The sequence below is a fragment of the Cherax quadricarinatus genome, chromosome 59 (genome assembly GCF_038502225.1).
Source record: "Cherax quadricarinatus isolate ZL_2023a chromosome 59, ASM3850222v1, whole genome shotgun sequence".
Classification (NCBI taxonomy): domain Eukaryota; kingdom Metazoa; phylum Arthropoda; class Malacostraca; order Decapoda; family Parastacidae; genus Cherax; species Cherax quadricarinatus.
The window spans coordinates 8046183-8073779 of NC_091350.1; the positions used below are offsets into that span (position 1 = coordinate 8046183).

Sequence of the window (27597 nt, forward strand, 5' to 3'; positions counted from 1 at the left end):
CCTCCGCCGCATTAGACTTCACTTGGTCTGTTCTTCCGGACTTACATGACAGCGATCATTTCCCAATCGTTCTTACTTCCCCTTCATATTCACCACCTCTTCATATTCCATGCTGGCAATTTGATCAGGCAAATTGGAACCTTTACTCACAATTAACTGTTTTTAGTGAGGTTCCTTCTTCGTCCTCCATTGATGAGCTTTTACACCTCTTCTCGTCCTCCGTTTTAACTGCAGCTTCTAATTGTATACCCCAAACTTCAGGCAGGCATTCTCAGAAATGCATGCCTTGGTGTTCTCCTGCTTGTGCTCGTGCAGTACGTTTGAAAAGCGCTGCATGGGGCAGGTACCGGTACAATAGAACCACAGAGAGACTTCTTGATTTTAAGCAGAAGCGTGCGATCGCTCGCCGTGTCATCCGTGACGCTAAACGCACTTGCTGGCGAGATTGTCTCCACCATCACCTCTGCTTCCTCTATAAGTGTAGTCTGGAAAAAAGTACGAAAACTGAGTGGTAAATATTCTCCTGACCCGGCTCCTGTTCTGCGGGTTGCCGGTGTTGATATAGCAAACCCACTAGATGTTGCCAATGAAATTGGCAATCATCTGGTCCGTATTTCTCAGGGACTCCATCTATGCCCCTCATTTCTTTCCTCAAAGTCTGCCAGAGAGTTAGCACCCTTGGACTTTTCTTCTCTCAGAGAAGAACAGTATAATGTGCCTTTTACACTTCAAGAACTGGAGGCAACACTCTCAGCTTGCCGATCATCGGCAGCTGGGCCCGACGACATTCATATTCGTATGCTACAACATTTACATGAGTCAGCCCTTGCAGTCCTATTACGCCTTTACAATCTTATTTGGTCACAAGGAGTTCTTCCACAGCTGTGGAAATCCGCCATTGTTCTCCCTTTCCGCAAACCAGGCACTACGGGACATGAAACCTCCCACTATCGTCCCATTGCTCTTACCAGTGCAGTTTGCAAAGTGATGGGACGCCTAGTAAATAGACATTTAGTGTGGTATTTAGAGACACACAACAGTCTCTCCACTCGTCAATATGGCTTTCGTAAGGGACGTTCTACCATAGACCCCTTACTACACTTGGATACGTATGTTCGTAATGCCTTTGCAAATAACCACTCAGTTATTGCCATATTTTTTGACCTTGAGAAGGCATATGACACAACTTGGAGGTATAATATTTTAGCCCAAGCCCACTCCTTAGGCCTTCGAGGCAATCTACCATCCTTCCTTAAGAACTTTTTAACTGACAAGCATTTCCGTGTTCGGGTTAATAATGTGCTCTCCCCGGACTTTATCCAAGCTGAAGGTGTCCCCCAGGGATGTGTTCTGAGCACAACACTTTTTCTCGTTGCTATTAATGATTTGGCCTCTAGTCTTCCATCAAATATTTGGTCATCACTCTATGTTGATGACTTCGCTATTGCCTGTGCAGGCGCTGTCTGTCACCTTATTACAGTTTCTCTCCAGCATGCAGTCGACCGTTTTTCCAATTGGGCCACCACACGTGGGTTTAAATTTTCCAGCACTAAAACCCACCAAATTACTTTCACTAGACACTCTGTCATCTCCGATCATCCTTTGTACCTCTATGGCTCCCGTATCCCTGAACGTGATAGTCAAGTTTCTGGGCCTCCTCTTTGATCGTAGATTATCCTGGAAACCTCACATTACCTCTCTGAAGGCAACTTGCCACAGCCGGCTGAACCTCCTTAAAACCCTTGCTCATCTTTCATGGGGAGCTGATCGTCGAACCCTCCTTCGCCTACATTCCACCCTTATCTTATCGAAACTTGATTATGGTGACCAGATCTATTCAGCTGCATCTCCTGCTACTCTCTCTAGCCTTAACCCCATTCATCACCAAGGATTACGTTTATGCCTTGGTGCTTTTCGCTCTTCCCCTGTCGAGAGCCTCTATGCAGAAGCGAACGTTCCATCCTTATCCGATCGCCATGATGCCCATTGCCTTCGCTACTATGTAAGCTCTCATGATCTCCGCAGTCCTTCCATTTATAGAATGGTCACTGATATTAGTAGACATTCTTTATTTGTTCGCCGCCCCTGTTTACTCCGTCCCTTCTCTCTTCGCCTTCATTCGCTCTTGTCTTCTCTTCAGTTACCACATTTCTATGTACATGTAGCATCTCACTTTTCCCTACCCCCCTGGGAAGTTCCAGCTGTTCGAGTCTGTTCTTTCTCTCTCCCTTGCTCGAAAGCCCAACTGTCTACGGTCGCTTCCTGCTCTCATTTTCTTGACCACTTTCACTCTCATTCTCATGCCATTGCTGTGTACACAGATAAGAACATAAGAACGATGGAACACTGCAGAAGGCCTACTGGCCCATGCGAGGCAGGTCCAAGTCTCCTACCGGCTTAAGCCAATGCACCCAACCTAGTCAGGTCAGGTCACATTGACTTAAGGGAGGAACACGGCAACCGACCTGGTAGCACAAGCTATCAGGTCTAACTCACACCCACCCACATCTACTCATGTATTTATCCAACCTATTTTTAAAGCTACACAACGTTCTGGCCTCTATAACGGTACTTGGGAGTTTGTTCCACTCATCCACAACTCTATTACCAAACCAGTACTTTCCTATATCCTTCCTGAATCTGAATTTTTCCAACTTAAAACCATTGCTGCGAGTCCTGTCTAGGCTAGATATTTTCAGCACACTATTTACATCTCCTTTATTTATTCCTGTCTTCCATTTATACACCTCAATCATATCCCCCCTAATTCTACGTCTTTCTAGAGAGTGCAGTTTCAGGGCCCTTAGTCTATCCTCATAGGGAAGGTTTCTGATACATGGGATCAACTTTGTCATCCTCCTTTGTACATTTTCCAGAGAATTTATATCCATTCTGTAATACGGTGACCAAAACTGTACAGCATAATCTAAATGAGGCCTAACCAAGGATGTATAGAGTTGAAGAACAACCTGAGGACTCCTATTATTTATGCTTCTTGATATGAAGCCAAGGATTCTATTAGCTTTATTGCGAACACTTATGCACTGTTGTCTTGGTTTCAGATTACTGCTAACCAGAACTCCTAAATCTTTTTCGCAATCCGTAATATTAAGATCTACATTATTTAGTTTATATGTGGCATGGTTATTGTCCTGTCCAACATTTAGAACTTTGCATTTGTCTATATTAAACTGCATCTGCCACTTCTCCGACCACTGCATCAGTCTATTCAAATCTTCCTGGAGTGCTCGAATGTCCTCGTCAGAATGAATTCGATGGCCTATTTTGGTGTCATCGGCAAACTTGCCGATGTCGCTCTTTATGCCCTCATCTATGTCGTTTATGTAGATTGTGAACAGCAGGGGGCCCAACACTGACCCCTGTGGAACACCGCTCGTGATGCTTCCCCACTCTGATTTCTCCCCATTTATGCAAACTCTCTGCTGCCTATTTGTCAACCATGCCTCTATCCAGGAAAAAATCTCTCCTCCTATTCCATGTGCTTTAATTTTCCTCAATAGTCTCTGATGTGGGACCCTGTCAAAAGCCTTACTGAAGTCCATATACACAATATCATATTCATTACCATGATCTACCTCCTCAAATACCTTAGTGAATAAAGTTAATAAATTCGTAAGGCAGGAACGCCCCTTTGTAAAACCATGCTGAGATTCGTTGATTAATTTATGCTTTTCAAGGTGGCTACGAACTGCCTCGGCAATTATTGATTCCATAAATTTTCCCACTATGGAGGTTAGGCTTATTGGTCTATAGTTCAAAGCTAAGGACCTGTCACCTGTTTTGAAAATAGGTATCACATTTGCCATTTTCCACTTATCTGGCACCATGCCAGTTTGTAGTGATATGTTGAAAAGATTAGCCAAAGGTGTGCTAAGCTCCTCTTTACATTCCTTTAGAACCCTTGCATACAGTTCATCAGGGCCTGGGAATTTGTTAGGTTTTAATTTATCTATTTGCCTAAGGACTATGTCACTTGTGACCCTAATAGTGCACAGTTTATTATCGTCCTGTTCTACATAATTTATTACTGGAATATCGCTGGTATCCTCCTGTGTAAAAACTGAGAGGAAGTATGTGTTAAAAATTCTACACATTTCCTTATCAGTGTCAGTGAGCTGACCCGAGGAACTTTTGAGTGGACCTATCTTGTCCCTGATCTTACTTCTGTATACCTGAAAGAATCCTTTTGGGTTAGTCTTCGATTCTCTTGCAACTTTAACCTCATAATCTCATTTTGCTTTCCTAATTCCCTTTTTTATTTCTCTAACTGAATATATCGATTTCTCAATTGCCCCTCTCCTCTTTTGATTTGCCTATATATGCCTCTCTTTTGACCAATCAGATATTTTAATCTATTGTTCATCCATTTAGGATCATTTTTGTTTGATCTGATTTCCCTATTTGGAACATAATTTGACTGAGCAGCTAGAACTATGCCCTGGAAAGCATCATATCGGCAACCATCACCACCTACCTGACCCTTAGTCAGGTCATTCCAGTTCAGCCCACCTAAGTAATTTTTCAGTCCTATGAAATCAGCCAAGCGAAAGTCAGGGACGGAGACTTGATTGCCATTATTAGGGGAATTCCATGATATATTAAAACTGAGTGATTTGTGATCACTTTCCCCAAGCTCATCATTAACCTCAAGATTATTAATTAGTGTTTCCCTACTGGCAAGAACCAAGTCAAGGAGGTTATTTCCCCTAGTTGGCTCTGTCACAAACTTTTAAAAAACAATCCTGGATCGTATCAAGAAAGTCACCTGACTCTAAATTTCCTGTCAAATTGCTCCAGTCAATCTGTCTATAGTTGAAATCTCCCATTAGCACAACATTTTCATATGTAGATGCCTTACGAATTTCGTCCCATAGAAGTTTACTGCACTCCCTATCAAGATTTGGGGCCCTGTAAATCACACCCAAAATTAGTTTTTCTCGGCCCTCGAGAAGCTGTAACCAAACAGATTCAGTGGCTGACGCTTCTAATTTAATATCTTGTCTAACACAATAATTTAAATTGTCTCTGACATACATCGCTACTCCACCACCTTTCCTGTTGACCCTGTCAGTGTGGAATAATTTATAGCCTTGTATGTGACATTCAGAGGGCATCTCTCTATCTTTCAGATTGAGCCAGGTCTCTGTTATAGCAATAATATCTATGTTTCCTGCACTTGCAATTAATCTTAGCTCATTTATCTTGTTTCTTACACTCCTGCTATTAGTATAGTAAACCTTAAGGGAGCTAGTCCCTTGCTGCCCTCTGCTGTCCCCCTTTGTTTGCTGACCTGATCTATTGTCTTTATTTATAACTTCATGTTGAATGCCTTTTATACATTTACTGTTTCCAACCCAAGTGTTGCAACCTGCTTGTTTCCCCTACACACCCATACCTCTATCTTCCATCAGTTTAAAATCATAGGCATTTCACCAATGGCCTTCTCAATCGAGTCTGCAAGTGCTACCACCCCAGCCCCAGAGAGATGTACCCCATCCCTTGCATACATATCATGTTTGCCATAAAAGTTGTTCCAGTTGTCAATGAATGGGATTGCAAGTTCCTTGCAGTATCTGTCTAGCCAGCAATTTACACCAATTGCCCTAGACAACCATTCATTTCCTACTCCCCTTCTAGGCAAGATGCTACATATGATTGGGATCCCTCCCTTAGACTTAATGAAATCTATAGCTGACCTGTACTTATCTAGCAGCTCTTCTCTCCTACCCTTCCCAATATCATTTCCACCAGCACTGAGACAGATAATGGGCTTGTTCCCATTACCTGACATGATATTATCCAGCCTGCTGACAATGTCCCCAACACCAGCTCCAGGGAAGCACACACTCTCTCTCATCTTCTTATTCCTATTACAAAAAGCACGGTCAATATATCTTACCTGAGAGTCACCAACCACAAGAATGCGCTTACCTCCATTAGCAGGGGCAGTAGTACCCTTACCTTCACTGGCCACTGAAGTACATTCATCCTGAAGAACAGAGAAGCGATTTCCTACCTTCAGATCTTCACTCTTAACTTTCCTTACTCTGATGCGCCTTCCATTACTGTGAACCACTCGCCACTTGTAGCAGGTGCTGGACTGCACCTCACTGCTGGTAGCCGTTGCTACCTCCCCAACTACAGCCTCCTCACAGCGAGAGACAGACTGCACCTCACTGCTAGAAGCCTCATTCCCCACAACTCCAGCCACCTCACACTCTCTCCCAGACCCATTGAGGTGGACCTTCAGCCTCCTAATCTCCTCCTGGAGAAGCAAGACCTCCTCCTTCAACTCTCCAACCTCAATTTTTAAAACACTGCAGAAGCAAGCCATGCTTTGTAACCGTCCACACTAATCCCCAAAGCAGCTCAGGGTCTGTGACCTCATGTGACGACTGACCACTGAGTACTGATGGCTCTAAGTCTTCTGACGGCATAGGATTCGGCTAGTATTTTTACTACTGAATTGTATGCCATCCTTGCAGCACTTATCCGTATTGCATCTATGCCTGTGTCATCATTTGTGGTTGTCTCAGACTCCCTTAGTGCTTTACAGGCTATACAGAAATTTGATACACCTCACCCCTTAGTCCTCTGTATCCAACTTTGGCTACGCCTCATCTTTACCAAGCATAAAGATAGTGTTTTTTGTTGGGTCCCTGGTCATGTTGATGTACAGGGCAATGAACAGGCAGACACTGCTGCGCGGTCAGCAGTACATGACCTACCAGTTTCATGTAGAGGTATTCCATTTACGGACTATTTTGCTGCAATATCTTCCCACCTTCACACCCGTTGGCAACACCGTTGGTCTACTATGCTCGGCAACAAACTTCAATCTATTAAACCGAGTATAGGTTACTGGCCGTCTTATCACCAGTGTCGAGGTTGGGAGACTACTCTCTCCCGTCTTCGCATTGGCCATACTCGTCTTACTCATGGATATCTCATGGAGAGGCGCCCTGCTTCTCTCTGTGAGCATTGCCAAGCTCCATTATCAGTCAGCCACATTCTGTTGGACTGCCCACTTTATCAATGAGCACGCAGAATTTACCTCCGTCGTCGTCTTCGCTCCGCTGCTCTCTCTTTACCTTCCCTTCTCGCTGATGGACCCACCTTTCATCCGGACTCTCTCGTTGACTTTTCGACAACAACTGACTGACTTCACAAATTCTGATACCTTCTGCCCTTTCTACCTCAATCTCTTGCTACCCTCTACCCCCATACTATCCCCTGCCCCGCTGTTTTCTGTAACCTACTGATCATCCCTCCTCCCTTCTGCCGCCCAATACCCTTGCTTCCTTCCCTGCCCTGCAGCGCTGTATAGCCCTTGTGGCTTAGCTCTTCTTTTTGATTATAATAATAATAATAATAATGTCTTGTAGATGTAGATTGCACAGTAGTAAGTGTGGATGTTCTGAACAGGGAGTAAGTTTAGATCTATGAAGAGTGGGGGGATGTGTTGCCAGGGATGGGATTTAGTGATTATTCTTACTGCGGCTTTTTGTTGGGTTATTATTGGCTTTAGGTGTGTTTCTGCAGTTGAACCCCAAGCACAGATAGCATAGGTGAGGTATGGATATATAAGTGAATGGTATAGTGTCAGAAGGGCAGTTTACGGCACGTAGTATCATATCTTGGAGAGGATCCCCACCGTTTTGGATACTTTTTTTGTTGTGTGTTGGATATGGGTGCTGAAATTTAGGTTGTTGTCGAGGTATAGGCCAAGGAATTTGCCCTCATTATGTCTGGCAATTAGTGTTGTCGATCTTAATGTTAAGTTGCGCAACACCTGCTCTGCTACCAAACATAACACTGACAAAACCTACTATACGTATTAAGTGTAAGTTTATTGGCTGTCATCCAAGTCGATATTTTGAGCAGCTCCTCGTTAATAATGGTGTTGAGGGTAGCAAGATTAGGGTGGGTGATGACATAAGTCGTGTCGTCAGCAAAGAGAATGGGTTTCAGGTGTTGGGATATGTTTGGAAGATCATTGATGTAAATGAGGAAGAGCAGGGGTCCAAGGACACTTCCCTGCGGAACTCCAGTATCAAGTGGCCGTATTGGTGAGGCTGTGTCTTTAATGGTGACATACTGATACCTATTAGAAAGGTAGTATTTGAAATATGTAAGCGCATGGCCTCTTATACCATAGTGGTCAAGTTTGTGGAGTAGGATGCTGTGGTCAACTGTGTCAAACACTTTTCTTTAGTCAATAAAAATTCCTAGCGGAGGCTAAAAGTCAACCTATGCAATGGCAATTGAGAATTTGGGATAGAGAACATGTCCATGCAACAAAGCTTACACTTAATGATAGTTCCACGTATTCTCTGTTGGATTAGTCTGGCGAGTTATGGCTGCCAGGGGAGTCATTAACCCTTTCAGGGTTTCGGCCGTACTAGTACGGCTTACGCACCAGTGTCCATGACGTACTAGTACGCCTAAATTCTAGCACCCTCAAATCTAGTGAGAGAAAGCTGGTAGGCCTACATATGAAAGAATGGGTCTATGTGGTCAGTGTGTGCAGTATAAAAAAAAATCCTGCAGCACACAGTGCGTAATGAGAAAAAAACTGTGTTTTTGGATTAAAACAGCGGCTTTGCACTGTATTTTCGTATGGTATTTATTGTTGTATTCTAGTTTTCCTGGTCTCCTTTTGTAGAATGGAAGACATATTACAGAAATTGAGATGATTTTGACTGGTTTTACGATGAAAAGTACCTTGAAATTGAGCTCAAAGTAGCAGAAATGTTCGATTTTTACCAAAGTTCAAAAGTAAACAAATCATGCTATGCATCCAATACACGTCAACTGGTGAGTCTAACATTCTTTCACAAGTGCGCTGATATTATTTATACCATTTCTACACTAATGCAGTAGTCTGCATAACAGTAAATCTTCTATTTTTTTGTGAGAATAAAAATTCAAAGTGAAAAGCAAAAGAATGTAAGAGGGGCGTGGGGATGTGACTAATGAACAGAGGAACTGTTATTTTAGTGCCAAGAATGTCTTTCTTGTTTATTCTGGACCCTATTCGGAAATTGGCATCTTTTGAAATTTGAGAGAGATTGGCAAAATTGCTAAATTCTGACCACTGTATTGGATAGTTGAAATCAGTAAATGGGTGGTTTCTTATACTCATTCGATAGAAAAAATTGAGTTCTAGTGAAATAGTTATGATTTTTGTCGACTAGTACACTGGAATTGGCCGATAATAGGACTCAAAGTGGGCAAAATCACCGATGCGTAATCATCGTCGAGACCGCTAACTTCACGAGAGCATAATTCCGTAAGTTTTCCATCAAATTTCATACTTTTGGTGTCATTATGATTGGGATTCTCTATCTTTTCATAAGAAAAAATAATTTTTTTTTTTTTTTTGAAATTTGGGGGACCCTGAGAACAAGTCTCAGAGAGGGCCTGTGGACCCTGAAAGGGTTGAAGATTGATATACTGTATCGCAATTGTGTAACCAGTCTGTCTTTGGGGGCACTACAAAATATATTGGATGCTAATTCAGTTTTCTATATAGTACACTGTACCTTAAAATTATTATACCATTTAAAATGAAACTCTTAATGCTGTAAATGAAAGAAAATGTGGTAACAATGAATGACCTTTAGTGGTAGTGCTTTCTATTAGTAAAAATTGTCTTATTTAGCACTTATTTTTTAATGCAGTTTTAAAGGTATATAATATTCACTTATGCGTTAAACATTTATTAAAAAGATACAGGATGAACTGGAGCACTGCCAATGAGCATGAAGACAAACAAGTTGCAAGACAAGCTTTCACTGGGACATTTCACTGTGTAGAGCTTTATCAAGTCAAGTTACAGTTCACACAAATACTCTAGGAAGGTAAGATGGAAACAGGTGAGGCTTCTCCAGAATGGCTGCCTGATCTGGAATCACTAGTGTGAAAATCATTGGTCAATGGTGCTAATAGAGGAACAATGCTGCAAGTCAACTGGTCAATACCAGGTAAAGAATGTTGCCGAATCAGGAGTTGGTAACAACTTATGTGTAAACTAAAACTCTGCTAAAGTAAATGCACATAGACTTTGTTCAGTGGTGTATGAAATCCTGCTGCTTGTAAACAACATACTTATCCTGAGTTTGGCACCTTGCCATGCCATTAAGTGTGAATGTTTGTATTTGTGAACATGATGCAAGTCCTGCAAGCATGTTGGCATTCTCATATTTGTGTTTAAATTGTATGATGTCTTTATGAATCATTTGTCACATGCAGTGCAGGGACTGATGCTATTCTGTCATGGTCTGGCGATTGGCTATCTTTTGTTTTAAAAATGATGACTGCAGCATTAGTGCCATTTCTCTAACGTGTGTAATTATATCAGCAGTTTTTCCCATGGGATGAATAAGACATCTGCCAATCTTCATTCTCACTGGGTGTGGAAGGTATTTACTAAACTTCATCCCAAATGAAGTGTAGAGGAAAATGTGCATTGAAGATGTCACTAATAATGCCACATTCTTTCCCAGGTATTCAGAGCTATGGATTCTGTAGGCTTTCACAAGGAAGTTTAATCAGATCTTCCCCATTTAGTCTTGTGATGAGCAAAGAGATGCATAAAGTCAGTTCTAAATGTTAGGTTGTCTGCAGTAAACTGGCATTAATAAATTGGCATTCGTGCTTTATGATTTGGATAGCCAAAAATAGGGGTGCACTGTTATTTTTCTTAACTTGAACCTTCCATTCAGTTTTCAACTTGTGTAAGTTTTTGAAGTACTCTAGACTGAAATGTCTGCATGATTGAGAACATCTATATAACATAGCCTTGTGGTAATAGAGATGATGCTGGAGAACCTTTTTGATTTCAAGAACATGTAGAGGTTGGCAAGGAATGTAATTATATGTGATCTCATAGCCTTGGCAAATTTGTTAAATAAGCATTTTTAAAAGATAACTGAAGTTAATACAAAGTTCTGTGATTTATAAAAGCTGAAGAGGGTAGTGGTAGTTTCATATATTTGACCTCATCTCTAGTAATGCTACAGCAGGGTCTGTAGGTATTCTGGAGAAGAGAGATGTGACAATGAGGCTGACAAATATTTTTTGTTCATTTCCAATCTTAAGAATGGCAAAGGTGAACATGGCTAATGGTACCTTGTAATTGGGACAAGTTTTTAACAGCACTCGACAATTTGGCTGGTATCCTCGCCAAACATGTCCAAATTATTAGGCACCATTAGCAACACTACAAAATATAACCAACCTCAAAATCACATCACTTATTACCAGAATTCCTACAGACCAAGCTATACCACAGAGAAAGATGAAACTGAATATGAATTAGACACATGTGCAACACCTGGGTATCTTTATCGAGGAAACTTTTTGCCATACAGTGGCTTCATCAGTCCATACAAGGAAGTGGCGTGTGTACTGTATACAAGCCACTTCACACACATGCTGTATTCTTTTCAAGACTGATGGACTGATTACCCCAAACTACTACTGTTCTTCACCATTCTCCTTTGTATGGACTGATGAAGCCACTGTGTGGCAAAAGGTTTCCTCAATAAAGATACCCAATGTTGCACATGTGTCTAATTTATCAACTCGTCAGTTCTCTGAACCATTTATCTACGTATCACTACCTTGTCCAGCCTTTATAGACCTTTGTACTGTAAGTTTACTGCAAAACCAACCAAGAATGACCTCTCCCACTGCTTTTTTCACAAGACTAAATTGGAAGTTCTGATTAGCTCCTTTTTGATAGTGTACAGAATCTGAAGCCCTGAATGTCTGGAGAAAAAATGTGATATTAAATTTTCTATCACATTTCATCCAAGACTGCAGAATAGCCCAGAAAATATTTTCATCACTAAACAGGTAACTGTTCTAACATGACTCGCTTACCACAGTAAACACTGCTGTCATGTAGACATTGAAAAATGGCATTAATGCCAATGCCATCATCTTATGAAACATAACCAAGACAACAGACTATCAATGCTGGATTCAAGACAAATACATAAGAGATTTCACAAATTTTAAACACCAGATTAAAAGATAAATACACTTGCATTATTTACAATACAACCAATGCACATATTGTCTGCTATGACAAATATTTACACCTATGGTAGGGCAAGGTCTTAAGGAAAGGGGACACGACTCGTATTTAATATAAAGCACTACGCCTGAAGGGGTCACACAGATATGACTGCAGATTCTAAACATCTGGTCCTAAGTACAACAAACACCATTAAACTAAATCAAGGTCTAAACATGAATGGCATATAATCCTAACAAGTTGAAAAATTAAAAATATGCAACTGGGTATATTTAAAATGTTTTGCCCACCAGTGGTTTAATCAGTGTAATACATAAGAATGAAAAGGTAGACGAGGTAGTCGGTCCCTCAGCCTAGGTGTTCAGTACTGAACACCTGCTCCTAGGCTTAGGGACTGATTACCTCATCTACTTCAGTCTTCTGTATTGCACTGATAAACCCCTCAAGGAAGGTTCCTTGATGTTGGTGAGGGGCTCTTGATTTAGGGAATTGGATCTGTGCTCCAGTTCCCCGAATTAAGCCTGAATGCCTTCCACATCCCCCCCCAGGCGCTGTATAATCCTCCGGGTTTAGCGCTTCCCCCTTGATTATAATAATAATGCACTGATAAAGCCACTGGCTGGCAAAACATATAATACAGATACCCAAGTTCATTTCAGCCTCTAGCACATGTTACATGGATAGTTACTAACACAGGTGATATTCCTTATCTAGCACTGACCAGAAGACCTGTTGCAATGCTCTTCTACTCACCACTGACTCAGACACTTGACTTGTAATAACATAAAATTAAGCGCATAACTCTTATGAGCCATGTCCTTGTGGCTTAGCGCTTCTTTTTGATTATACGTAATAATAATTATGAGCCATACAGTGCTGACTTGACCTACTTTTTATGCTTCAATGATTACAGATGACCACTAACCATGAGAAATTTTGCTTCTACCTACCACCAATTTATCTTCTTGAAATATGCATGTATGCTAGTTGTAACAGCTCTGACTAATTAAGACTACTAGAGCACCCCTAAAAGAGAGGTACCTTGATGTCAGTGATAAGGCTCTTGATCTAGGAAAAGAATGTCTCCCATTCCCAAAGCACTATATGACCCCTACAGATTTAGTGCTTCTCCCTGATTAAAATATCAATAATTATTTTAATCGAGGGGAAGCACTAAACCCACTGAGGTCATATAGTATCTGGGGAATGAGAGACATTCAGGTTCACTAAGGGAGGATAAGTCGGATCAGGAATCCCTCACTAGTATCAACCCCTCGAGGGGGTTTACACACTATATACTGACCCATTAAAAGTAATGCAATTTGTTTTCATACAAGGTACAATTCATTTAAATTGTGTTGCTATTGCTTCAAAAATTTTTAATTCTTCGGTGATTCAATACACAGTTTCTCATCACATTACATTAAAAAATCTTATAAATAAATATTTACTGCTTACATTTAGAATGTGCAGTTACAGCTTCACAATACAATTCTTTGGTATAGATTAGATTCAATATAGTTTCTCACCACATTACACAAAAACTTACAAGAAATATTTACTGCTTAAAATAGTCTACACAGTACGAATGTACAGTACATATAGTGCTGTTGTAGAGGCTGTGGGTGAGGCTTTCATAATACTGTACATAACACAGTGATCACTAGCACTGGACGGAGATGATAGTGTAGTATTGTACTGGGGTAACTTGTACCAGATTCACTTATAAAGGGTAAACCATTTTTTATATAGTTATGCAGAACCAATTACAATACTTCACATACAAGCTCTACAATCATAAGAAATTTGTAATTTAACAACTCGTGTCATGCATTATGACCTAGTTTCTCAATTTCTACATGATTTGTGTACTGTCACAGCTAAGGTTCACAGTATACAAAAATTGGACATTAAATTCATACACTGACAAGATTATTAAATTGACATGCACTGTACATACACAAATTGCAGAAAATGGACGGATAAGATTAAGCGTAGTGTTGTTACATTTGAAAACGGGTGATAACCCTATAATGGCTCATACAGTGTTTTAAGCGTATTAGTACAGAGTTCTAAACTGTAAATTACATTCATGAGGGAAAGAGCTAAACCCATAGGTCCCATGCAGTGCCTGGGGAAATTGGACACAATTAAGTTCAAGTAGGGGAATAATAATATAATCCAATGAAGTGCTAAACTTGAGTCATACAGTGCTCAAAGTGGGGAATATTACGTCCAATTCCTTGGACTAGGAGCCCCTCACCTGTACCCTTGAGGGGTAAATAACTTAAAAAAAGCTATGAACAGGGAATATGAGTAATTTTGTAATTAAAACCTACATTAAAATAAATTTTATTTCATTATACAAATTAGCTTTCAGAATAGCCCAGTAGTTACACACACTACCTTCTACTACACACAGTCATCTTGCTAAAAACTGAGGTATCTAGAGGTGCATTAAAATGAATTATACAGTCGATCCTTGAATAACATTACAGTTACAGTTTCTGAAAATGGCTTCTTATGCAAAACTGTGTTAAGCAAATTATGGAACATAAAGGGAAAAAATAAAATTACATGCTTGGTTGGAACCTAAAAAGAAAAAATTTATATCGGCAAAAAATGACAACTTGACACAGATGATGTGAATATAATAATGGTATACAATACCAACACGTTGACAACACACACAAGCAACAGTTAGGCACATGTATTCCAAAACATATCGCTTACACAGTAGGGTCCTTTGATAGAGGTAGTAGTAGTGGAAGTGTAGATATGATATACTATAATTAGTCTGTCACCCTCGAAGTAGTTTTGATGTGATCAGTCCCTCAGCCTAGAGAAGTTTTTTTTTTGCTCCTAGTCTATGATCTATGGAACAAAACTTCTCCAGGTTGAGGGACTGACCACCTCAAAACAACTGCTTTGAGGGTGATGGACTGATTATATTGTACCCAAATTTCCACTGCTTCTGCTGCCACCTCTGTATTTAACTGAAGGAGCCTACTGTGTAGGCAAAATGTTTTGGAATAAAGATACCCAACTGTTGCACATGTGTTTTGCTTGTCAAAGATAATGTTGCTTGGTGACCTAGAAATATATGCACCTGTACCCAAATCCTAAATAAAAACTTTGTTACTAAATAAACTTATTTAATAAGACTGGGAGAAGCTGATATTTGATGCTATATACCATGGTATAAAATAGGGAAAAAAAATTACTGTACCTTAAATTACTTTTTTTGCTTGTAAATGTAGAAATGATTGGAGACAGTTAAGTAGCTCCAATGAGCAACAGATGGCTGTGGATCATCTGTTTTCTTAGCTGACACCACTCAAACATTTCATCATGTAATTTTCTTGTTTCTAATAGTGATAAGGGAGAATTTTTTCTCATCTTAAATTCCTTGTTATCTTGCTTGTTGACAGCTGTATAGCCCTTGTGGCTTAGCGCTTCTTTTTTATTATAATAATTAATTGCTTGTTGACAAATAATTTCCTGGAGACAGTTAAGTAACTACTAAGTGGAAGAGGGTTGCGAGTCGTCTGTTTCACAAGCTGACAGCTGCGGGTCAGTCGTCTGTTAAGATGGCCACTACAGCACATGTTGTATTGAGCCAGAATCAGTAACCAGCTATCCCCAGGCTATATTCTTTAAACAAACTTTTCCTGCCTTAGTGACCCTTTTAAAACCTTTACAGCATGGTATGCAAACGTGTCGCAAAAGTTTAACTTATAACAACATGTTGTTCAATTGCATGTTATTCACGGGTTTACTGTATATAAAATGTCATATTCCAAGATACATTATTGATTCCATACCCATGAAGGCCACAAACTATTTTATAGTTTCAGCCTTTTTTTTTTTTTTTTTTTTTTTAAATATGCTGTCTTTTTACAAAAAATCCTGAATTATCTAAATTTGTGCTCTTTTTATGTAGTTAAGCTAAACAAGCCAACTCGAGCACAAAAATCTGATTTGACAACTTTTTTTTTTTAATCATATGACACATTACAAAGTCTAAAACATTTACATATATAGTATACAAATAAGTATACAGTGGTCCCTCAATAATCGTCCATAATCCGTTCCTGGAAGTGGGACTATTATCGAAATGGACGATTTTTGAATCAATTTTCCCCATAAGAAATAACGTAAGTCCAATTAATTCGTTCCAGACACCCAGAAGTATCAAAAAAAAAATTTTTTTTTAACCTAAAAGATAGATTTACATGCACAAAAGAATGAACATTCAACATGACAGTTACCTTTATTGGAGGCTGTTGTTGATGAATGGAAGACAGGGAGGAGGAGAGAGGGAAGAGAGGTTATTTGGAAGGGGAATCCCCCTCCATAAGGACTCTAGGGCACTAATAAAATGTATAAATGAACATTGGTAATAGGGGTAGTTGACGAGTGGAATGGTCTGCCTAGTAGGGTGATCGAAGCTAAAACATTGGGTAGTTTCAAATTTAGGTTGGATAAATACACGAGTGAGAGGGGTTGGATTTGAGTCGGACTTGCACCTGAGCTTATTCAAGATTGATGGACTGACCACATCGACTCAAGGTTGAGGGACTGATTACCTCATTCTCCTCCTGTTCTTCAATATTCTCCTTTGTATGGACTGATGAAGCCACTGTGTGGCGAAACGTTTCCTCAATAAAGATACCCAAAAGTTGCACATGTGTCTAATTTATCCACCTGAGCTTATTGCTTGGGTAGCATTTGTTCTGTTAGTGGGTTGGATTTGTGAAGGACTGGCCTAGTATGGGCCAACAGGCTTATTGCAGTGTTCCTCCTTTCCAATGTTCTAAAAGCTATGGCTTGGGTAGTTTCAAATTTAGGCTGGATAAATACACAAGTGAAAGGGGTTGGATTTGAGTCGGACTTGCACCTGAGTTTATTGCTTGGGTGGCATTTGTTCTGTTAGTGGGTTGGATTTTTGAAGGAACGGCCTAGTATGGGCCAGCAGGCCTGTTCCAGTGTTCCTACTTTCTTAAGTTCTTATTTAACATCACACTTACCAGTAGGGTGATCGAGGCTAGGACCTTGGGTAGCTTTAAGAAGAGATTGGACAAATATACGAGTTGGAGGAGCTGAGTTTGATTTGTGTCATTGGGTACGGGAGTAAATTCTTGGGTAGCTTTGGGTGGAGGTCATTTTGATAAGGACCTGCCTTGTATGAGCCAGTATACCTGCAGTGTTCTTCCATTGTTATGTTCTTACTGGCTATTTGTTTGTGTGAGGGAGGGATGACAAGTTTATTGTTGGAGAATATGACACTAATATCAACTCTATGGCTTATTTATCTATCACAATTCAACTAATATGACATAATAAACAATATTAATAACATAGAAACATGGAATATACTCTAGAATGAATAAAATAAGTCATTACGTATGTCACGAGAGGTGTTGTGTTGTTGTTGGGTATACAAGGGCCACCGAGTGTAAGCCGTTCATAACGGTGGTGAAGCAGCAGCTGAGTCGGCGGTGGTTTTTGTAGCCCTATATAACTCCAACAATATTGGAGGAGTTGGTAGAATCACTGAATCACTAAAGAAGGAACCCACTACCACCATCACTACGACCTTCTACCACTGTTACAACTGTTACCACCATCACTACTACCTTCTACCACCAAAGAAAGCTTCTAGTGCCAGCCCTTTGGTAAAGAATGTGAGAAACACATTATTTATGAAAAAGTTTGTAGAAAAATACAAAGATGGTGGTGGTAGAGTGGAAGCAGTTGTGATAGTGGTTGATGTACATAAGAACATAAGAAAGGAGGATCACTGCAGCAGGCCTGTTGGCCCATGCTCGGCAGGTCCTTTACAATTCATCCCACTAACGAAACATTTTCCCAACCCAGTCCTCAATGCTACCCAAGAAATAAGCTCTGATAACTCTATCCACTCATTTGGGACTTGCAAATGAGTGGATAGAGTTATCAGAGCTTATTTCTTGGGTAGCATTGAGGACTGGGTTGGGAAAATGTTTCGTTAGTGGGATGAATTGTAAAGGACCTGCCGAGCATGGGCCAACAGGCCTGCTGCAGTGATCCTCCTTTCTTATGTTCATCAACAACTGCTTCCACTCTACCACCACCATCTTTGTATTTTTCTACAAACTTTTTCATAAATTATGTGTTTCTCACATTCTTTACCAAAAGGGCTGGCACTAGAAGCTTTATTTGGAGCCATGGTAGCTTATTTAGCACTTGCAAGCACTAAAATCAATGGAATATTATGAAATATTTCGTAGGAGCATGTGAGGGGACCGTCACTCACTGGTAAACAATGGCACACTGGCTGGGAAGGAAAGGCCGAGGCGGCTCAGAGCGTGAGTACGTGTCCGGGACGAAGGACTATTAGCGAGTTACCGGACCATTTGCGAGCCAATATTTTGACGAAAAAACAGGACTATTTCCGAAATGGATGATTATTGAGGGACCACTGTATATACAGTAGAACCCTCCTATCCACTGATTCAGTATCCATGGTTTCAGTTATCCACAGTTTACTGTGGCTCAAAAATACCTCTTAATTTTGCATAATAATGGCCCTAAAGTGCAAAAGTAGAAAAGCTGGCATTTCTTCAAAGCCTAAGAGAAGCCGTGAAGTGCCTCCCATCAGTGAATAAGTGGTAATTCTCCACCTACTGTGCATAATTTATTAATTAAACTTTATAATAGGTATGTATAGGACTTATATAAAGGGTCTGCTACTATCCACGGTTTCAGCAACCAAAGCAGAGCCTTAGAATGTATCCCCCATGAATACGGGGGTTTTACAGTAGTAGTATATAATAAAGATCCTAGTAATAGGTAAATTTAAAGTGGCTACATGTGTTTTATAGATTTCAGGTACGTCTTGCTACTTCTACCTGCACTTAGATCACACTGCACATGCATAAACAAGCATATATATACACATGCCCCTCTGGGTTTTCTATTTCCTTACCAGTTCTTCTTATTTATTTCCTCCTATCTCCATGGGAAAGTGGAACAGAATTCTTTCTCCATGCGTGTTGTAATAGGTGACCAAAATGCCGGGAGCAAGGGGCTAGTAACCTTCTCCTGTATATATTACTAAATTTAAAAGGAGAAGCTTTCATTTTTCCTTTTGGGTCACCCTGCCTCAGTGGGATATGCCTGGTTTGTTGAAAGAAGAAGAAATGTGTTTTATATTTACAAGTTCAGTATTCTGTAAAACTGAATGTCATGAAATACATTATTCTATCAAGAAAATAAACAAACTTGGTTGGTTTCATTTTCTGATCTTAAACTGACCATAACACACGACACAGATCTCTAATTGATATACCTTGTGTCCATATCACACTATGTAAAAACCCTATGCACATAAAGGGCCCCAAAATTTGAAATTCATTACCAGAAGATATTGTTAGGTAAGACACATATGCAACAGTTAGGTATCTTTATTGCGAAACGTTTCGCCTACACAGTAGGCTTCTTCAGTCAAGTACAGAAAAGTTGATAGAAGCAGAAGATACTTGAAGACGATGTAATCAGTCCATCACCCTTAAAGTTTTGAGGTGGTCAGTCCCTCAGTCTGGAGAAGAGCATTGTTCCATAGTATGAAACAATATGGAGAAGAAGTGACAGGATGGAGCTTTTTATAGCGCCAAGAGGCGAGACGTAGGCCACTAGGAGAGGTAAGAACTCAGATGTTGAGAGGTCAGGTCCCTCTCAAATCCAGCCCCTCTCACTAGTGGAAGTTGTCTTGGTACAGACCTGCAATCAACTTCGACAACTTCCACTAGTGAGAGGGGCTGGATAATGGTATAAAATACCATTTTAATGTTCAATCTGTCAGACACTGCAACACAAGGGTATCTTGGTACAGACCTGCAATCAACTTCGACAACTTCCACTAGTGAGAGGGGCTGGATTTGAGAGGGACCTGACCTCTCAACATCTGAGTTCTTACCTCTCCTAGTGGCCTACGTCTCACCTCTTGGCGCTATAAAAAGCTCCATCCTGTCACTTCTTCTCCATATTGTTTCATACTATGGAACAATGCTCTTCTCCAGACTGAGGGACTGACCACCTCAAAACTTTAAGGGTGATGGACTGATTACATCGTCTTCAAGTATCTTCTGCTTCTATCAACTTTTCTGTACTTGACTGAAGAAGCCTACTGTGTAGGCAAAACGTTTCACAATAAAGATACCTAACTGTTGCATATGTGTCTTACCTAACAACCTGTCGGTATTTTATACCATTTTAATGTTCAACCAGAAGATATTAAAGTAACCCGGTCTGAAAATCAATTTAAGACTTCTCAAAAGCCACTTAATCACCCTAGACTAAATGCTAAATACTCAGTACACACATACTCACATATGTTACTCCCACATCATAATTTCAACAATTACTTTGAACCTTTTATCCATTGCTGACAGGAATATAATTGAATCATTTTCACAAAAGCATTTTTGAATCATTTTCACAAAAACATTTTTTGAATATATGAATATATCTTTTGTCTTACATAAATTAGATTCACTTATAATTAATAATCTACTGTACATCTATGACATAATTCTTAGTGTTAAGTAGTCTGTAAGCCAATAATGTTAAGTCGGCCCATAATGCCTAAGCATAATAGAGGCTCTCTTTGCACTGCAACCCATTATCGTAAATACAAAATCTCAATGTACTATTTGCAAAGACATAAATAAATAAATAAATTTCAGTTCCTCTGAATTTAAGTACACACCTAGATCATTACTGGTAGTAGGTTGGTAGACAGCAACCACCCAGGGAGGTACTACCGTCCTGCCAAGTGAGTGTAAAACGAAAGCCTGTAATTGTTTTACATGATGGTAGGATTGCTGGTATCTTTTGTCTGTTTCATAAATATGCAAGATTACAGGTATGTCTTGCTACTTCTACTTACACTTAGGTCACACTACACATGTACACGTTTATTTATACACACTCATCTGAGTTTTCTTTGATTTTATCTTAGTAGTTCTTGGTCTTATTACTTTTCCTTTTATATCCATGGGGAAGTGGAATAAGAATCTTTCCTCCATAAGCCATGTGTGTTGTAAAAGTCAACTAAAATGCCGGGAACAATGGGAAGTCTGAATGTGCATGGATGTTGTGCAAATGATAAGAAAGAGATGATTGTGGATGTTATGAATGAGAAGCTGGATGTCCTGGCTTTAAGTGAAACAAAGCTGAAGGGGGTGGGAGAGTTTCAGTGGAGAGGAATAAATGGGATTAGGTCAGGGGTTTCAAATAGAGTTAGAGCTAAAGAAGGAGTAACAATAATGTTGAAGGATAAGATATGGCAGGAAAAGAGGGACTATAAATGTATTAATTCAAGGATTATGTGGAGTAAAATAAAGGTTGGATGTGAAAAGTGGGTTATAGTAAGCGTATATGCACCTGGAGAAGAAAGAAGTGTAGAGGAGAGAGAGAGAGAGATTTTGGGAAATGTTGAGTGAATGCGTGGGGAGTTTTGAACCAAGTGTGAGAGTACTTGTGGTTGGGGATTTCAATGCTAAAGTGGGTAAAAATGTTGTGGAGGGAGTAGTAGGTAAATTTGGGGTGCCAGGGGTAAATGTAAATGGGGAGTCTTTAATTGAGCTATGTGTAGAAAGAGGTTTGGTAATAAGTAATACATATTTTATGAAAATGAGGATAAATATACAAGGTATGATGTAGCACGTAATGAAAGTAGTTTGTTAGATTATGTATTGGTGGATAAAAGGTTGATGGGTAGGCTCCAGGATGTACATGTTTATAGAGGGGCAACTGATATATCGGATCATTATTTAGTTGTAGCTACAGTTAGAGTAAGAGATAGATGGGACAAGAGGAAGGTGGCAACAATAAGTAGGAGGGAAGTGAAAGTGTATAAACAAAGGGAGGAGGAAGTTCGGGTGAGATGTAAGCGACTATTGGCAGAAAGGTGGGCTAGTGCAAAGATGAGTAGTGGGGGGGTTGAAGAGGGTTGGAATAGTTTTAAAAATACAGTACGTATTAGAATGTGGGGCAGAAGTTTGTGGTTATAGGAGGGTGGGGGCAGGAGGAAAGAGGAGTGATTGGTGGAATGATGAAGTAAAGGGTGTGATAAAAGAGAAAAAAGGTAGCTTATGAGAGGTTTTTACAAAGCAGAAGTGTTATAAGAAGAGCAGAGTATATGGAGAGTAAAAGAAAGGTGAAGAGAGTGGTGAGAGAGTGCAAAAGGAGAGCAGATGATAGAGTGGGAGAGGCACTGTCAAGAAATTTTAATGAAAATAAGAAAAAAATTTGGAATGAGTTAAACAAGTTAAGAAAGCCTAGGGAACGTATGGATTTGTCAGTTAAAAACAGAGTAGGGGAGTTAGTAGATTTGGAGAGGGAGGTATCAGGTAGATGGCAAGAATATTTTGAGGAACTTTTAAATGTTGAGGAAGAAAGGTAGGTGGTAATTTCATGCACTGGCCAGGGAGGTATACCATCTTTTAGGAGTGAAGAAGGACAGAATGTAAGTGTGGGGGAGGTACGTGAGGCATTACGTAGAATGAAAGGGGTAAAGCAGCTGGAACTGATGGGATTATGACAGAAATGTTAAAAGCAGGGGGGATATAGTGTTGGAGTGGTTGGTACTTTTGTTTAATAAATGTATGAAAGAGGGGAAGGTACCTAGGGATTGGAGGAGAGCATGTATAGTCCCTTTATTAAAGGGAAGGGGGACAAAAGAGATTGTAAAAATTATAGAGGAATAAGTTTACTGAGTATACCAGGAAAAGTGTAGGGTAGGGTCATAATTGAAAGAATTAGAGGTAAGACAGAATGTAGGATTGCGGATGAGCAAGGAGGTTTCAGAGTGGGTAGGGGATGTGTAGATCAAGTGTTTACATTGAAGCATATGTGAACAGGATTTAGATAAAGGTAGGAAAGTTTTTATTGTATTTATGGATTTAGAAAAGGCATATGATAGAGTGGATAGGGGACCAATGTGGCAGATGTTGCAAGTATATGGAATAGGTGGTAAGTTACTAAATGCTGTAGAGTTTTTATTAGGATAGTGAGGCTCAGGTTAGGGTGTATAGAAGAGAGGGAGACTACTTCCCAGTAAAAGTAGGTCTTAGACAGGGATGTGTAATGTCACCATGGTTGTTTAATATATTTATAGATGGGGTTGTAAAAGAAGTAAATGCTAGAGTGTTCGGGAGAGGGGTGGGATTAAATTATGAGAAATCAAATACAAAATGGGAATTGACAGTTACTTTTTGCTGATGATACTGTGCTTATGGGAAATTTTAAAGAAAAATTGCAAAGGTTAGTGGATGAGTTTGGGAGTGTGTGTAAAGGTAGAAAGTTGAAAGTGAACAAAGAAAAGAGTAAGGTGATGAGGGTATCAAATGATTTAGATAAAGAAAAATTGGATATCAAATTGGCGAGGAGGAGTATGGAAGAAGTGAATGTTTTCAGATACATGTACTTGGGAGTTGACGTGTCGGCGGATGGATTTATGAAGGATGAGGTTAATCATAGAATTGATGAGGGAAAAAAGGTGAGTGGTGCGTTGAGGTATATGTGGAGTCAAAAAACTTTATCTATGGAGGCAAAGAAGGGAATGTATGAAAGTATAGTAGTACCAACACTCTTATATGGATGTGAAGCTTGGGTTGTGAATGCAGCAGCGAGGAGGCGGTTGGAGGCAGTGGAGATGTCCTGTCTAAGGGCAATGTGCGGTGTAAATATTATGCAGAAAATTCGGAGTGTGGAAATTAGGAGAAGGTGTGAAGTTAATAAAAGTATTAGTCAGAGGGCTGAAGAGGGGTTGCTGAGGTGGTTTGGTCATTTAGAGAGAATGGATCAAAGTAGAATGACATGGAGAGCATTTAAATTTGTAGATGGAAGGCGGGGTAGGGGTCGTCCTCGAAAAGGTTGGAAGGTAGGGGTAAGGGAGGTTTTGTGGGCGAGGAGCTTGGACTTCCAGCAGGCGTGCTTGAGCGTGTTCGATAGGAGTGAATGGAGTCGAATGGTATTTGGGACCTGACGATCTGTTGGAGTGTGAGCAGGGTAATATTTAGTGAAGGGATTCTGGGAAACCGGTTATTTTTATATAGCCGGACTTGAGTCCTGGAAATGGGAAGTACAATGCCTGCACTCTAAAGGAGGGGTTTTGGGATATTAGCAGTTTGGAGGGATATGTTGTGTATCTTTATACGTATATGCTTCTGAACTAAATATAATGCAGAGAATTCGTAGTTTGGAAGTTAGGAGGAGGTGCAGGATTACCAAAACTGTTGTCCAGAGGGATGAGGAAGGGTTGTTGAGGTGGTTCGGACATGTAGAGAGAATGGAGCAAAACAGAGTGACTTCAAGAGTGTATCAGTCTGTAGTCGAAGGAAGGCGGGTAGGGGTCGGCCTAGGAAAGGTTAGAGGGAGGGGGTAAAGGAGGTTTTGTGTGCGAGGGGCTTGGACTTCCAGCAGGCATGCGTGAGCGTGTTTGATAGGAGTGAATGGAGACAAATGGTTTTTAATACTTGACGTGCTGTTGGAGTGTGAGCAAAGTAACATTTATGAAGGGGTTCAGGGAAACTGGCAGGCCGGACTTGAGTCCTGGAGATGGGAAGTACAGTGCCTGCACTCTGAAGGAGGGGTGTTAATGTTGCAGTTTAAAAACTGTAGTGTAAAGCACCCTTCTGGCAAGACAGTGATGGAGTGAATGATGGTGAAAGTTTTTCTTTTTCGGGCCACCCTGCCTTGGTGGGAATCGGCCAGTGTGATAAAAAAAAAAAAATGCTTCTAAACTGTTGTGTTAGCACCTCTGCAAAAACAGTGATTATGTGTGAGTGAGGTGAAAGTGTTAAATGATGATGAAAGTATTTTCTTTTTGGGGATTTTCTTTCTTTTTTGGGTCACCCTGCCTCGGTGGGAGATGGCCAACTTGTTGAAAAAAAAAAAAAAACCTAGATCATACTCTCAAATTACCTTTGTCCTTTAATTCATTCAAGAATCTCTTAGAACTAGCTAGTGCTATCTTAAATTCTCCTTACTAGTAGATACATCTTTAGTTTAATAAGATCAAGTTTTGATGGCTAAACTTCATCTTTCACAAGTCTTTAGGAGATATAAAGATGCATCTGAAGAAAATTATTTTTACATATTTACATTCAATAAAACCATAAATGTAATAATAACTACATTTAATAAAAAAGCAGGAGATATAACAAACAGGAATTAGTTCTGTAATCCTAACCAAGTTCAAACATCTTTCAAAGAAGAGGCCTTCCTGCTGAGGAGGAGTTCTTGAAAGAAAGAATTGGAGCTACCCTTCCCTTCCAAAGATCAAACCTGATTACCTCCCATTCCCCAGGTTCTGTAAGACCCCTTATGATTTAGCTCTACCCAATTAATATAATAATCAGAAAGAGGAGATGTGTTTCACAATAATATTAACAACATACCCTTCTAGAGAAGCACCTTGACACCAGTGCAGGGCTCTTGATAAAATAAAAATTCTTATCTACCCTCCACTGGATCAATTCCGATTGTCTCCCATTTCCCAAGGAGCTATATGACCCCTAAAGGTTTAGTGCTTACCCATGAAATAATAAATAATTATTAACATTGCAATTACACTTGACCGTACACTAAAAATAATAAGTAGCCTACAAGATCACGAAGCAGTCTTAGCAATAAAAAGGAAATATACATAACAGCCAAGGTGAAACTACCACATGTAACAAAGGAAAACAGTACTTGCAAACAGAACACATACTACTGCACTAAGTTAAAAAAAATAATAAAAATAATATGTATATTTGAGTAAGAGTATATCTAGTATATAATTTTTTTTAAAACTAGCTGTCTCCCACCGAGGTAGGGTGACCCGAAAAAGAAACACTTTCACCATCGTTCATTCCATTACTGTCTTGCCAGAGGCATGAGAAATGAAATGTTTAACTACCAGAGACATTCATTGTGGTAATGACTAGATAATGGTCCCTAACCTTAATTTTTTTTTTTTCAACAAGTCGGCTGTCTCCCACCAAGGCAGGGTAACCCAAAGAGAAAGAAAATCCCAAAAAAGAAAATACTTCCATCATTATTCAACACTTTCACCTCACTCACACATAATCACTGTTTTTGCAGAGGTGCCCAGAATACAACAGTTTAGAAGTATATACGTATAAAAATACACAATATATCTCTCCAAACTGCCAATATCCCAAACCCTTCCAGGCATTGTACTTCCCATTTCCAGGACTCGAGTCCGGTTATATAAAATAACCGGTTTCCCTGAATCCCTGCCTCTAAATTGAAGCAAATTTTGAAAAAATCTGGAATCACCTAATAGTAATTTGATCCCAAATTAATTCTTCCAAATTTGATAGTTTCTATAAAACATGCCACATACATTTCTTTCTTTCTTTCTTTCAACACACCGGCTGTATCCCACCGAGGTGGGGTGGCCCACCGAGGCGGGGTGGCCCAAAAGGAAAAACGAAAGTTTCTCCTTTTACATTTAGTAATATATACAGGGGAAGAGGTTACCAGCCCCTTGCTCCCGGCATTTTAGTCGCCTCTTACAACACGCATGGCTTATGGAGGAAGAATTCTGTTCCACTTCCCCATGGAGATAAGAGGAAATAAACAAGAATAAGAACTAGAAAGAAAACCCAGAGGGGTGTGTATATATGTGCTTGTACATGTATGTGTAGTGTGACCTAAGTGTAAGCAGAAGTAGCAAGACATACCTGAAATCTTGCATGTTCATGAGACAAAAAAAAGGACACCAGCAATCCTACCATCATGTAAAACAATTACAGGCTTTCGTTTTACACTCACTTGGCAGGACAGTAGTACCTCCCTGGGCGGTTGCTGTCTACCAACCTACTACCTAGGACCATCCTTCTTACCAGTAGAAAAAAAAGTAGTATGGCAAATTTCTAATCACACTTAAAAAAGAATTTCATTCATAAATGAGACTTTTTTTTCTTCATTTTGTCAAAGACAAAAACAAGTGTTAACCTATATATGTTGAGTTCAACCAGGACACTATCCCTCAAAAGAATTCCTCATTGGCAAATAATGATATGAGCATTACAGTACTCTCATCAAACATCTGGAATGAGTTGACAGACAGTCAGCAGAAACATTTACCTTACATTGACATGGTCATTGAAGCATATGAAAAGAAAGCATCAATCTGTTGATTACTGGTGTTTGAATCCGAAGTTACATAAACAGCTTGCTTACTTGAAGCAGCGTTCATCTGCTGTGCAATCTGTAACATTATAAAGATCATGATAAATACTTGACAGAAGGTAGTGAATAACTATAGAACTTAATTTGAAACATATACATGTATAACTTAATTTGAAACAAATATATAAAACCTAATTTGAAAAAGAAAAAACTTCCTTTTTTCAATGAACCAGCTGTATCCCACAGACAAAATGACCTAAAAAGAAAAAAGTTTTACATTTTAAATTCAGTAATTTATATATAAATAATTAATTTGAAACAAACATATACTATAACCT

General features: G+C 39.7%; 1 protein-coding gene and 1 long non-coding RNA gene across 2 annotated transcripts in view; both read right to left on the reverse strand.

Annotated features, from left to right (window-relative positions):
* Positions 1–14407: 14407 nt before the first annotated feature.
* Positions 14408–17474, reverse strand: LOC138854433 (uncharacterized). The gene is made up of 2 exons (XR_011393648.1): positions 16775–17474; positions 14408–16596 (listed from the first exon to the last, which is right to left on the reverse strand). It is a non-coding gene; the product is annotated as an uncharacterized lncRNA (long non-coding RNA).
* Positions 17475–17506: 32 nt separating this feature from the next.
* The window catches only part of LOC128698766 (protein XRP2), a 67618-nt gene continuing 57527 nt past the window's right edge, over positions 17507–27597 (reverse strand). Inside the window, exon 7 of the mRNA XM_053791133.2 lies at positions 17507–27338. Within this exon, the coding sequence (XP_053647108.1) occupies positions 27216–27338 (123 nt within the window). The 3' untranslated portion in view covers positions 17507–27215. The remainder of the gene's footprint in view (positions 27339–27597) is intronic.